Source organism: Tiliqua scincoides, chromosome 3 (assembly GCF_035046505.1).
Source record: "Tiliqua scincoides isolate rTilSci1 chromosome 3, rTilSci1.hap2, whole genome shotgun sequence".
Taxonomy (NCBI): Eukaryota; Metazoa; Chordata; class Lepidosauria; order Squamata; family Scincidae; genus Tiliqua; species Tiliqua scincoides.
The window spans coordinates 193,510,911-193,525,293 of NC_089823.1; the positions used below are offsets into that span (position 1 = coordinate 193,510,911).

The 14,383-nt window shown below is 39.7% G+C and overlaps 1 protein-coding gene across 3 annotated transcripts in view; it reads right to left on the bottom strand.

The window, feature by feature from the left end:
• UGGT1 (UDP-glucose glycoprotein glucosyltransferase 1) overlaps window positions 1-14,383 on the bottom strand; it is a 61,808-nt gene that overhangs the window by 12,802 nt on the left and 34,623 nt on the right. For 2 of the 3 annotated variants that reach the window (XM_066619449.1, XM_066619447.1), the window contains 10 exons: window positions 13,978-14,001; window positions 13,361-13,455; window positions 11,522-11,728; window positions 9,304-9,435; window positions 6,007-6,137; window positions 5,240-5,335; window positions 4,760-4,862; window positions 3,426-3,505; window positions 2,007-2,196; window positions 272-430 (listed from right to left, as the gene is read on the bottom strand). In XM_066619449.1, coding sequence (XP_066475546.1) covers window positions 272-430; window positions 2,007-2,196; window positions 3,426-3,505; window positions 4,760-4,862; window positions 5,240-5,335; window positions 6,007-6,137; window positions 9,304-9,435; window positions 11,522-11,728; window positions 13,361-13,455; window positions 13,978-14,001 — 1,217 coding nt within the window. The remainder of the gene's footprint in view (window positions 1-271; window positions 431-2,006; window positions 2,197-3,425; window positions 3,506-4,759; window positions 4,863-5,239; window positions 5,336-6,006; window positions 6,138-9,303; window positions 9,436-11,521; window positions 11,729-13,360; window positions 13,456-13,977; window positions 14,002-14,383) is intronic. The other variant, XM_066619448.1, reaches the window with a different exon arrangement.

The following is a 14,383-nucleotide window of genomic DNA, read 5'->3' on the forward strand; positions in this document are numbered from 1 at the left end:
TTGTTCTGAACTCCATAGGGGCAGCAGAAGATAAAGTGATCCAAAGGTGACCAAAGAACTGCTAGTTAAGTCAAAGGCTCTAGACTTGCTGCCAGTGTATACTGAGACAAGTGATCAAGTAAACAAAAGGATTGTCATTTGTTGCATATAGTGCAGAGTCTCAGGATCCTAGAAAATACCTTGACAGAGCATAGAAGCATCAGTTACCTGGGGACTATTTGCAAATCTGTTTCAAAAGTTATTCAGTTTGGTTAGCAGGTTAGTCACTTACTAAGTTGGCCATGACGATGGTGTCAACCACAACAGGGTTTGTTGATGTCCCCAGTGTGAACTGAAGCCCTCGAGGGGGCTGCCCTGTTGTGATATCATAGCAGTGCCCTTCTAAAAGGAGGTACTCCAATTCATATTCAGCTGCCACTATACTCTCCACCTGTGAAAAGAAATAACCAATATTTAAGCTAAATTTCTTAATGGCTGATTACTTTGTAATTTGAAAAAAGGATATACTATGAAAAATATACAGGACTATAAACGAAGGAACACACATAGAAATAAATGTTGCACTGTTCCATGTGCAGTTCTGCAAGCACATGCAGAAGAAACTGAGCTACAATAGTGACCATTTTATGTGCGGCATCTTGGGCAACATGCTGTGCACATACAGAGTCAAGTCAGGCTCCCATTCAGATTTCTGGGAGCAAGAACCTTGCCTGATCATTACCATGCGCCCAAGTCCTTTATAGCGAGCAGAAGGATATTTTAAGATTCAATTCACTGTTTTGTTTTTGCAACCTTAGAGAACCAGCTGCCCCAGGCAGGAAACACAGATGCAGCAGGACGAGACCTTGCCTTTGCTAACTAGAATTCTGTAGTTACCTTATTGTACTGCTGGGAATTTAGGTTCAAAGATTTGCTGGAAGATGAACTCATGGTAATGACAAATTTCTCCATTCTTAACCTTTTCTATGATTATCTTTTGGTTTCAAAAACTATAGTCCAACTATATCAGCTTGTACACCAGTTGTAAAATGATGGAACAAGATGTCATTTTTTAAAAGCTTTAACACATTTGTGCAAATTGTGCTCAAATAGCTATCACTGCTCTTTGCAGTGCTGAAATAAACAGAACCCTTTAACTATGACAGCTTTCAGAATGTCTCTGCCTCTCCTGGGGAATCTCTCTGCACAGAATAGAAAAATGGAGAACCCATCCATACACTGCAACTTCTATTTGAAAACCATTTGAAATCTGTGTTGAGCTTTCTGTGATGACATTTTGACTCAAGAAACCACTAGTTACGCTAAAACACAAAATCAAAATTCGTTGTTGGGAAGAGGGAGCTGGTGGGACTGTTCAGCTTGACTTCCAAACTCAGCTCCACCAATAAATGCAAGCAGATTGTAAGCTTGCAGCCTTACTCTAACCCTTTGGATAGCCCAAATCTGAGCTGCCCGGAGCGCCCAGACTTGGCGGCACCGAAAAGGGCTGTCGCCAAATCCTGCATCTCCTGTGCTACCACAGGAGGCTCCTTGGGAGAAGGGGACGTTTATCCCCTTCCCCCGAGTAAGGTAAGCAGCCCCGCAATGGGGCTACTCACTTTACCGCCGACCAAAAAGTCAGCAGTAGAATAAAGGCGCTCGTGTAGGGTGCGCAGCCTTCCACAAGCGACCTGGATCCAGCTCTGCGGATCCTCCTCCCGCCTGCACCTCGGCACGCCTCACCCATGCCCCCACCTCCCATTCCACAGCCCAGCGGTCCAGGGGACCGCCAAGTCGTGGAACTTGGGCCACCACCCGGCGCTAGCCCAGCACCGGCCGGCACTGGGCTAGCACTGGCAGGAGCCCGGCAGTGAGCCCCGCAAACATGCCTTATGGCATGTTTGCGACTGTGGCCGGCGGCACGGAGCCATGCCGCCAACCACAGGATTGGGCTCTAAATCCAGAAAGAATTCTCCCCTTGAAAAAATCAGAACATACTCTGGCCGCAAAATATTCACATCTCTTACCTCCTCTAAATAAATGTTGTCAAGATCATAGGACGTTCTTACAGATTCCACCATCCAGCTCTCGGGAGTGATTGGATTCAGAGTAAACAAGGGAGACTGAGGCATATCCAAGAATTTGGCAACTGGACCAGGAACAAGGAAGTTGTCCTCTGTGAAAGTGACTTCTGGCTCCAAAACATAGCGATAAAAACTGAAATGTAAAATGTAAAATATCATAACATTATAGTGTTAAATCCTGCAGAAAATTTTTTTTGTGTTGTAATGTTTAAGTCTTAATAGCTTCCCTTAGACCCACTTTGTGTATCTAGACACTGCTTTGAAAAAGTATATGTCAATTCCTCAAATTAGCCTGCTGGACTCTAGTGTTTTAAGGGGCATTACAACTCTTTATTTTCTGTCCAAAACTCAAGCCAAGGATTTTAGAGAATTATGTATCTTTCACACTACTCATTCCTTGTCCAATTCTTCTATGCATCTATTACAAAAATCAAGGAACAGGGTATAAACTAAAGAGCATCACTGCTACATTAGTGACACTAAAGGAACCAGAAAACAGAGGACTGAAATGAATCCAGAATGACACTGTTTAGAAAGTGCTACCAAATGAGTTAACACACAATGAAGTTTCCTTTTTTACCTAAAACAGGATCAACAGTCTAGTAGTTTAAAACTACAAACATTCGAAGCCACATGAAGCCCTTCTTCAAGCAGAGCATGTGGAGTAAAATGTATTGCATGTGGTCACAAACTCAAGTTTTGTACCTTACTATAAGGCAATGCTGTGATAGGTGATTGAGCGGAAAGCAATTATTTTAATAATCAATTAATTTCAAAGAGTTTCAAAACTTAAAAGTTTACTAGACTAATGTTACATTTTATGAGCAACTTCACTGAAGTTTTAATTTTCTCCATGGTGAGTACCCACCTGTGTGAGACTTTTGCAAGGTTAACAACTGGATTTGGGTTAATACATGCTGTCTTAAATCATGGGGCCAGCATGACACAATCACTCATTTAGCAGGCATAAGAATGTTTATTTTAGAAGGTACAACATATTGGACAGGATACAAAGGCCTATACCAGGCATTCACAGGGCTGGAAGAGAATCTACTTTGCATGCCAGGTTCCCAAGGTCAATCCCCGGTATTCTCCAGGCAGGACTGAGAAAAATTCCTGCTTGAAACCATGAAGCCAGAAAGTGTCAACAATATTCAGCAAGATGAACCAATGGTCCGACTCAAAATAAGACATTTTCCCATGTTCCTAGGATTGTGGCCCATTTATTTTGTACATAAACCTCATACTCTGTCTGTTATGGAAGTTGCACACCAAAGCAGTAGATTCCTTACATCAATGAACTGAAGCAACACAAGGCATACTTTTTTCATTACTGTTTTATAAAGCTCATTTTTCCCTCACCTTTTCAAAGGCATATCTGAGAGCTTGGACTGGCAATTCATAAAAACTCTGAGGTTCATGTTTATGAGCTTGGTCAACACCTGTACAAAAGGGGGGGGGGAAGGCAAGATACATCTGAAATTAAACTTTACAGTAGACAGGGTAGATTTTGTGCAAGTTCCTGCTTCTCCCTTATCCCCAAATTTTTCACTCTCTGTTGGCCCATTAAGGCTGCACGATTCAGTGAGTTGCTCAGAAGCAGCCATACATACTGTGGTTACATGAACACAATCCAAGGCAAAAGGGAACATTACCAGTTGTTCTAAGGAAGAGACATGACTAATATGCAAATAAAATGATATAAAATAAGCAAAGGAAAAACACTCTGAAAACTTTGTCCCATAATGCACTTGGACCTTCATTTAAATAGGTTAAACAACAATTAAGGAAACTTCTCAGACACCTCAGTTATCTCAATGCAAAAGATATATACAGTCAAATGAGTAACAGTTTTAGGTTTCTGATGTTAAGTTTCATAAGACAACTGATTCTCAAGAGTTACTGGAGCATACTAAGAAAGACGGGGGAAACAACATATTGTATTTCTGAAATGGTTGGCAACCTTCAGTCTCGAAAGACTATGGTATAAGACTACAGCACCCGGTATTCCCAGGCGGTCTCCCATTCAAGTACTAACCAGGCCTGACCCTGCTTAGCTTCCAAGATCAGAAAAGATCGGGCATCTGCAGGGTAACAGTTTCTGAAAGCCTTCCAGTAAAATAATGCATCATTATTGAGAGTATCAAATATGAATGCCTTTGTTAAACTAGATCATGTAAACCCACTTTCTATGTCAAACGAACAGTGCTATAATTTTCTCACCTTTGAAATTTTATTTCTTGTTAAATGAAAAGAAAGTACACCAATGTCACATTTTAAAAAAACAATTAATCTTGACATGCTAGTTTTATAATTTGTGGGATTTATTTTCTCTCTCATTCTCACTCAGAGAGAGAGAGAGAGAGAGAGAGAGAGAGAAAGAGAGAGAATATGAGAATAACCAGGGTGCCTCCCACAATAATGGAGGAAGAATACAATTCAAAAAATATACTATAATTGCCTCTTAGTTATGTTGTTTTCTGGTGCTGTGTACTATTAGATATGCTGTTTTTTACTTGTTAATTACTGAATTAATTTTTATTGCACTTTTTAATATGTTGTGAGCCACCTTGAGCGCCTTCCTTGTGGAATGGGAAAGACAGTATAAAAATATTTGAAACAAGCAAACTACTGAAACTGCTCAGGTTAAACTGTCCCTCAACTCTGATTATTACAAACCAATAATGCATCCACACCATAAGTAATGGAGCAAGTCTTTGTGCATCTCTGGTAGCAGGGTCAACAATAGCCACAACATCAAAATATGTCTCTCCCTCCTTTGGTCTTAACTTAATTGCACTAAAGAGAAAAAAAAAGGAAAAAAGAGACACAAACATTTTTACAATTAAATATATGCACATTAGAATAATCAACAAATAAAATGTTTTCCCTCATCATCCCACAATGGAAATGTCCACACAGGCTCCAACAAGGAGTATTTGATATGTTTAAAGCAAGTATTTTTATCAATCCCTTCTTTAAGCAGAAATTAAACTATCAAAGCACAGGGACACATACTCCACTCCAAATAATACATTAACACTCCTTAACACAAACAAGTAATGAAATCCGAGATCTTTATAGATCTAAATCTTTATAAAAGCTTTTTAAAAAGAGACTTTTGATAGTTCATATACATGAAATCCAGAGAAGAATCTATACCATTAACTTCTTACCTGTATTTGTCTTCAAAAAAGTTGTATTCAATTCTTGCCTCTCCTTTTGGCTGAGCAGACAGAAGAGCATCCACCTTCATCACGAGATCACTTGCTCTAAAACAAAATGCATTTCGCTTGTTCCCAGTGCTACCAGATCTCATCAACAAATTTTTTTTTACATAGTACTTCAAAGTGTTCCAGGTGCTTTTGCAAAAACTAAAATGAAATGTTCCATGGCCCGCATATTTACAATCAATAGCTTGTTTCCAATGGTGCCTCAATGAATGAAGGCACTACTGTTCATACAGTGGGATGATGCCCAATTTCCACTGATTTTTTTGTCTCCCAGTGGCAGCCCCTCTTGCTGCAAACACCATTCTGGAGGGTCTCCTGACCCTTAGGAGGAGCTTTTGAAAGAGGCTAGGGCAGTGATTTTCAGTCTTTTTCATCTCATGGCACACTGACAAGACATTAAAGTTATCAAGGCACACCACACTTTCTTGAAAATTTACAAGGCACACCACACCACCAGCCAGGGGTCACATTCCCCTATTAATAAATGACCATCCTCCAAATTCCCACTGCACACCTGATGGGGTGGTTTACATCGTTTTTAGGATTCAATTGTAAGCATGAAAACCTAAACTTCCAAAATGGGGGTCCACGATGCGCAAAAAAAAATAAAAAAAAAGCAAAAATGATTCCTCTAGTACTATCCTCTGACCAGATGATAACTGGAAAAGCTAAATGAACAAACTATTGGTAGCTTGCTCATTTTTACTTACAGATCTTCTTCCACTCCTAGTTGCTGAATATGAGTTTTTATTTTCTGTCCAGAAGTCTTTAATATAATATTTTCTAGCAAATGGAAATCATCCTGGTTAAAAAGTTCACCATCTCCTAATGGGCCAATGATCTAAAAAGAAAATGAAATGGTGAAGGTAGGCAATGCAAAAATAAAGGATAATAAAAACAATAAGGTAATAAAGAAAAATTCAGACACATCTGAAATGCACACATTGATGCCCGGGACAACTAGCCTCATCCTTATAACAACTCCAAATGCCTTTGAGAAAGGTCACATTGTTCCTGTTGTGCTATGAACAATACCAAAAACCTCCAATCATATTAACCTCTATCTGCTCCTTCCAAACATCAACTGAAGTCTTGCTGAAGGTTCCTCTGCGGAGTGACATAGGACAGTACCTTATTTCCTGATGGTACCCAGACCCTGCAATACTGTCCTATGCTTGTTTGCTCCTCCACCGTTTACCTTTGGTCATGGTGAAAATGTTGCTTTTTATGGTACATTCATTCCCACTGATAATTGAAAATCATAGAGTTGGAAGGGGCCTAATAGGTCATCTAGTCCAACCTACTGCCTTAGGCAGGAAATCCTCTTAGAACATTTCCAACAGGAGGGCGGCAGGGCCAGAGGCAACTAAATGGCCGTGCTTTTCTGAGCTCTTGAAAGCTCTTGGAAAAGCATGCTATTTCCTCCCAACAAACCACGGGTCTGATGAGATCTGAGGATCTGTGATCAGGAGAGATTCCATCCTACAGATAGTGTACAGTTTCGGAGAGGAAGGATCCAGCCAGGGGCTTTTTTCTCTCCAAGGGAACCCAGCCATCAATGTAGGTGTTGGTGAGGATTCATGCTGAAACTAAGCTGAAGGCCCCAAGCAGGGAAGGATGTTGGAAGAACTAAGTGAGTGTTGTTCTGCTGTGTGTGTCTGGCATTGATTGATTAATTGACTGCCTGATTAAACTTTTGCCCGAGGGAAGAAGGAGGGGCAGGTTTTCCCCCTCTGGGAAGAGGAAAAAGGGGGGAGGCTTTCTCTGCTCATTTGTTTGTTTGTGTAAGAAGAAGCTTTGGAGGAGACCTGCAGAGCTTGTTATGGAAATATGAGAGCATAACTCTAACTTTACAAGTCTAAAACTTGTTGGATTACAAATTAACCATTTTGGAATATAAACTTTGCTTCGAAACACTCAGTTTTGTTTTCCTGTGGAGATCTTGGAGTGCCTGTGGAGAAGGCTGGAGATTTGCATTTCTTTGTTTTGCAAATGTGGTTTATTGTTTTGAATTCTTCTCACTATCTCCTGGAATGGAATGTGGTTGATATAGCAACAAACATAAGCAATAGAACCAAAACAGAGTAAGAAGAACATCGGGGACATCTAGTGGAGTTGAAAAGACATTGTAAGGACAAGAACAGGACTTGACAAGTGAAGGAGGAGATACACTGAGGACATCTAGTGGCGTTAAAAAATATTGCAAGGCAAAGGTTTATTTGACTTAAAATTTCGCTGTGTTGGTTTTTATGGGTGAACAGTTGATTTTTTGATGATGTGATGTGATGTATGGGTAATTGATAGTGATATATGTGATAACAGATATTTGAGTTTTACAGGAAAGAAGATACAAGAAGGAAGAAAAAGTGACAGGAAAAGGAGCAAAAGGTAGGGGCTCTCCCGCCCTGGAGTTAAGCTTGGGAAAACTAACACAAGAGGAACCGAAAAGGAAAGATTGGAAGCAGACAATACAAGACAATATAGAAAAATTAGTGGTGATGGGACAGCAGCACAGAAATCAATTTTTGCAGGTTCAAGCTAGTCTGGTTGTTTTAACTACACAACTAAATGATCTTTAAAAAAAGGCCTCAGAAGGCCTCTATCTCCGGACCAGATCAGATGGAAAGCTCTTCAACCTCTCCAGACTGAGAGCAAAAAATAAAAAAAACACGAACATCTCCAACAGGTGCTTGTCGAGGCTCTGCTTGAATAGCTCCAGTGAGGGAGAGTCCACCACCTCTCTCGGCAATCTGTTCCACTGCCAAACCGCCCTGACCATCAGGAATTTTTTCCTGATGTCTAATCAAAATCTCTCTTGTAGTACCCACTGGTTCTAGTTCTACTTTCAGAGACAGCAGAGAATGAATTATTCCCTTCTTCCATATGACAGCCCTTTAGGTATCTGAAGACAGCTATCATATCCCCTCTCAGCCTTCTCTTCTCCAGGCTGAACATGTCAAGTTCCCTCAACCTTGGGCTTGTCCTCCAGCCCCCTGATCATCCTTGTCGCTCTCCTCTGAACCTGCTCCAGTTTGGTTGCATCTTTCTTAAAGTGGGGTGCCCAGAATTGGACATGATACTCCAGGTGAGGTCTAATCAGTGCAGATCCTTGTCCTGAAGGGATCCTTGCACTGAGAAGATCCTTGTTTTTGTCTGCTGACTTTTCTCTCCTTTTAAAATCATCAGCTGCTTGACTATTTTTTGTAATTTGTTTGCATTCACACTGTTATTAGCTGTCTTGCAGTGCCTTGATGGACAAAGAAGCAGAATATAAATATTTTAAACAAGTGAACATTCACATGGGCACTATCCTAATGCAGCATTTTGTAACATGAGTATGGAACAGTTGAGCTACCATACCACCCAGATAGCTGGCCAGCACAGCTCATTAAAACATCCACAGAGGCACACTTGGGATACACTGTTATCTAATCCTAGAGATAATCTAATTGCTGTGGGGAAGCATTTCATCCACAGAAAAGGAATGCTAATTGTGAAGGGCCTCTTGAAAAATTATGAACAGAAATAAGGGTGCTCTATGCTTATCTGGATAGAAAGGCATGCGGTCAGCAAACTTCTAGACTATGCAATACGTTATTCAAATAGCTGCAAAACCTTTGCACACTGTCCAATGAAATAAATTCTGATCATTGTATAAAATTTAGGTTGTAAGCAAATACAAATCCCATTCAATTTCTTAAGGTCCTTTAATGGCATAACGCGAGTTATCTGGAATGTTGTTCAATGAAATTAGAGTGAATGAATTCATTAATTCCATGCTGAACAAAAAACAAAAAGACAGTGGTGATTTTTAGTACCAGCCAGCTTTTAACCATGTTGAAGATCAAAGGACTGGCATCTTATTCTGATTTTATCTGGATGTTAGTTAAAAATGCTATATTGCCTTGAGCATGAGAGTGGGACAGGCTAGGTGTGTAAATAAATATTCCTATAAGCGATATCGTCTCTGTTCCAGATTTTAGAGGCAGCTTCCTCATTTTACTTACTCTTCCATTGCTGATTACCGCCCTCTGGCCTTTCTTTAGTTTAAGAACATCCTTGGAGTACATGGTATGTGAAAGAACAAAATCCACTTTAGGAGATTCAAAGGCATCTTTAAAAGCATTGATATCCATGCCCTGAAATGGTCGGGAGAAAAAAATCATTCTGAGTAAAAATCAATTAAGAAACTGGACAAGTGCACAAACTGCTATATGGTGGTGGTGGTGGTGGTTTTTAATTAAATTCCTTCCAAGTAAACAGGTGAGAGTTTCCCTTGTTCTCACTTATAATTATTGAAACTACCTAGATAATTTTGCAAGGCCATCTAAAAATGTCTTTAGACACACTGGGGTGTGCTGAACTTTGCAGCCTATCGAACTAAACAATTCATATTCTGCAGATTTTATTGCAATTCCATGATAGAATAAAAACTGCTATGTTTCTTAAGAAAAATACAACTGAAAAATCAATACTTTTTAATACTAACAAGTAACCATGCACAAACAGGTAGGAATAGGGGCAACAGCTCAGTTGCAGAGTGTAGGATTGCATACAGAGAATCCTAGGATAAATTCCTGACATCTTGATGTAAGACTGGGAAATACCTCTGTCTGAAACCTGAGAGTCACAGCAAGTCAGTGCACACAGCAGTGAGATATGGTAGGTGGGCCAATGGTCCAAGGCAGCCTCTATATTTCCTATAAAGTTACTTGGGACTGGAAAGCTCCCCTCTACAACTTTGGAAAAGGGCCTAATGTGACCTACCCACAATGGCTGATGGAGGGAAACAGAAGGGGAGATCTTAAAGTAAGTTGAAAGATTTCTATAACAAAATTAAAAATGTTGCTCGAATCTTCAAACCACGGATTAAAACACATTGTAAGATCTAGTCCCAACATTTCACTTTCATTTGTGGAAAGCATCTTCAGAGGCTTACAAAGAATTTTGTGTCCTCTGCTCAATGTTCTGAATAACATCCCTTTTTGTAGGTAGCCCAAGCAAGTATCTAATTGGTCTCATCTGCTAGCTGGAAATTCAACAAATTACACTCTTTGCCTGTTCATCATGACCACAATTTCCTATATAGGTTTCTCTTCAAACTTTTTTATTCTCATATATTTGAGTACTGGAAGGCAGGCATTACTTAATGCCTTAAGTAATTTAAACAGAGTGTCTTCCTTTTTGTTCATATTGTTTTTATGTTTTTGAATTTCAATGGCCTCTCTATGGGTTCTACTATGCTATTGTTGCACTGTGGAAAGAACCTGAGTTTGATTAAAATTTATTTGGTGACCAGTTCGCACAGTATGCTCTGCCACTGCTGATTTTTCACTTTGTTCTAAGCAGCAGTGGAGTTCGTGTTCCTTAACTCTAGTAATCACACTCCCTACGTAGTCCCGTAGATTTTGTGGCCCCTATGTAGATTTTTCCACACTCGCAAGGAATACAATATACACTGGCTTGAGGATTTGAGCAACATTTTAAATTTTGTTTTAGACTCATCCAGCCACAAAAGCCGTAGTGTGTTTGTAAAGATTTCTATATTTCTCTAAACTACTGTTTTGTGATATGGAGCATACAAGTGCAGCCGACTGCATCCTTAATTAGTAATAACTAGAAAAAGATAAGGACACTTTAATAGTCCAATCCGAAGATTTACAATACCAGTAAATCAACCCATAGGACTGATCACACGCTCTGCTCTTGCTGCTAAAAACTACTGCATAAATTATCATGTATTAACAGGCTTGCAGTCAGATACACTGACGCATTTTGTTGCATGGTGCACAAATTCATAATGCCAAATCCTCAAATCCCATGTCCCAAAGCACTCTGACAATGGGACTTGTTAAACTCTGTTCACAACTTTAGTGAGCTGCTTGTGGGCAGGGCTGGTGGGTGGGGCTGCAAGTAAGGCTCCTAGATGAGGATCTCATATTTTTGCTGGGACCCATGTTTCTGAAATATGCCTCTGCATGGGAATAGTACACTCATCTGTTCCTAACTCCTTAGGAGAGTGGGAGAGGAAGTGGCTCTGGGCTTCCTGAAATCGCTAAACTTTGTTTGGTTGTAGGTGGTGATAGCACAGGTTCAACTCTACCCTGTAAAATATTTTCACTAAAATATTTTCACTGTCAGATTCCCCACACATACACCCGCTCTGGAGCAGGTGACCCAAAAAGCAACTAGTCTACCTCACTAGAAATGACTATATATACTTACTCCAACAGCAAATTCAGTGATATCAGCTCCAGCTTCCAGCGCCTTTGCATTCTCCTCTTTAGCTAATTTTGTGATGAAATTTTTGGCATTGTTAGAGGTTTGTGTCTGCAAGGTTGCCCATATGGCCCTGGCAACAACTGTATTCTTACTGTCTGGTTCTTCACTGGGGTTGTTGATCATACCAATCCGGACATGGTTACTGGATTTCTACAAAACAATAAAATCTACTTTAATAATGTTGTTTCTAGACAATTTTGAAGTCTGACAAAGAGTACCATAACAATCAGCATTAAAATGCCACCTGTCACATATATGCGATTCCAACTTTTATTTAACAAGTCTCACAATATGTATGAACAGAAACAATGAGCTTTTTAAAAAGAAAACAGCACATTTAAACAGCTACAATCATAATGGCATAGAAACGCCTTACCTTTATTTAAAATTAAATTAAAACCAAAATATTCATCTGCTCATTCCTTTCTTTAAGGGTAAAAATGGACCGTAATATAAAAATACACTGACCAAAAGAAACAGATTTTTGCTTAACGGCAGACATTTGTTAAAAGCCTGAATACTAATAAAGCTGTTTGTTCTCTGGAAAAATGGAACAAGCACTTTTTCTAAATTGTTTTACTGCACCATAAAATAAATCACAATTATGAAACATGAACAATGGGTTCAGGCTTCTTATTACTTTAGATTCCAACATGAATTTGTAGGCAAAACAATACTTGTAGTTTAGTGTAGAAAAGAATTCCTACTGGGCTATTCCCATTTAAACAGCTACAGTAGGGTAAGACCTGTATCAGGACCAAATTAAAGTTACTAAGTAGTAAGCAAGCTTTCAAATTCAATGAAATATCTCTTCAGGCTGGATATTAAAGCAAAACTGGAGTGAGGGTATGCAATAAAGAGATAGCTAGGTATAATGAGAAGGCTAGTCTGCCATTTGCAATTGTCTTAACCCGAAGAAACTTACGGCATAATCCTATACACATTTATCAAGAAGCAAGTCTCACTGGGCACAATGAGACTTTCTTTCAAGTAAATGTGCATAGCACTGTGCTATTCATTAGGTTAGACTATTGCCTATTGTAAAATACAAAGTAAAAACAAACCTCAGGTTGTATCAAGATTTCTGGTGTGAAAAAAAGCAATTTTATGTTATCGCAGTCAGAATTTATCTGGACCAGCCTCCAAAAGTCTCAAAAAATAAGCAAGTGCTGGCACTTATTGAGCAATCCTGCACATCCTATGAATTCAGTGGGACTTACTTCCAGGAAAGTGTGTACAGGATGGGCAACACAATCCAATGTTGGGCTTATGCTGACAGATCTCATGATCCATCAGTGTAAGCCCCATTCCAGTGGAGCAAAAGCCATGCTGTCGTCATGCACTTTCGAGCTGATGGCATAAACCACTGGAAGCCCCATACATATGCCAGTGGCTTTCAGATGCCCCACTGAAGCAGGCAAGGTGGGGGACATTTAGGGAGGACTGGGGTGAGAAGTGGGCCAAACTAGGGGTGGATTTTGGTGGCAGTAGTGCTTTCCAGTGCTATCCCCATCTGCCTGTCCCAACACACCCCTGAGTCTTCTCAGACATGCAACAGCTAGCTGACTTAGGTCTGAGAATATTTCTTGGAGGTCCAGCAGCCTATAGGAAGCAAGTAAAAAATGATGTTTACTTACCTCTCCCAGGCCGCCATAGCATGCAGCATGTACTCCGTGAGAGATACTGCATGCTATGGGATAGCAGGGATAAGACTAGACTGTTAGTTCTCTATATATGCTGGTAACATTGCTTGCCTCCTTGTTAACTAAGGCTGCTACCTACCTGATGTTTGATTGCATCATATAACAGTTGTCTTCCAGATGGTTTGTCAAAGTCTCCAACAATCCAAAAAGTCACTGGTCTTACAAAAGATTCATCTGTACAAGAAAAAAGAATGCCATCAAAGAGAAAAACTAAACTTCTTGATAATAGCACAAGAGAGTTCCATTTCATGCTAGGTACATCATGCAGTGTATTTTTTTTGGGGGGGAGGAGTGGAACCTCAAGGCAAGATATATATTAGACATTCCAAGGATTCTAGCAAGTACCAAGGAAAATACTATAAATTAATATTAATATTAGATTAGGTTTACAATACTTAAAATAGAGCACATGCATAACTCTGTTTCTATTAATAATTTGGCTACTTGCTTAAAAAAAGATTTTGAAGACCTGCCTGCAAAGAACCTGTAAGCAACTTCAGTGCGCTTATCCCTTAAGGGTAAAATTTTATTTGCATACTATGGACTTAAATTTCATACAGTACATATAAATAGAAATCCATCTATTTTTCATTGCTTACAGGTGCCAGGACCAACAACTCAAAATATCTCTCAAAGAATCTAAATATAGTAATGTAATAGTAGGGAGAAGGGAAAGGAAGTGCTCAAACTCATTACCATAGATTTCTTTGGAAGACATTCCTGAACAGAAGTAAAAGAGGAGAGAGTGGGAAAATAAACCATTAGTTTATAAAACAGCCATCATACAACTAGTCGGGTCTGCTGTACTCCTATAAGCAACCAGCAAAGTTTATGGCAACTAAGAATGAACTCATTTTCAGCAGTGCAAAAAAATCAACATATTTTATGAAATCATGTATCCCTTTAGAACAAAATCAATCTTCTGCAACTTGTCCCCTCTCATAAAAGTCTCACTGATAGGCTTCTTTAGCCCACATAAGTTTAAAAAAACCCTCCTCGTGCTCGTTCCTGATATAATAGAGACTGGAACAGTTATGGGTTTCTCAATTTCAGTGTCTTCTGGCCCAATCCCATCCTCTTCCCCCCCCCCCCCCGCTGCCAA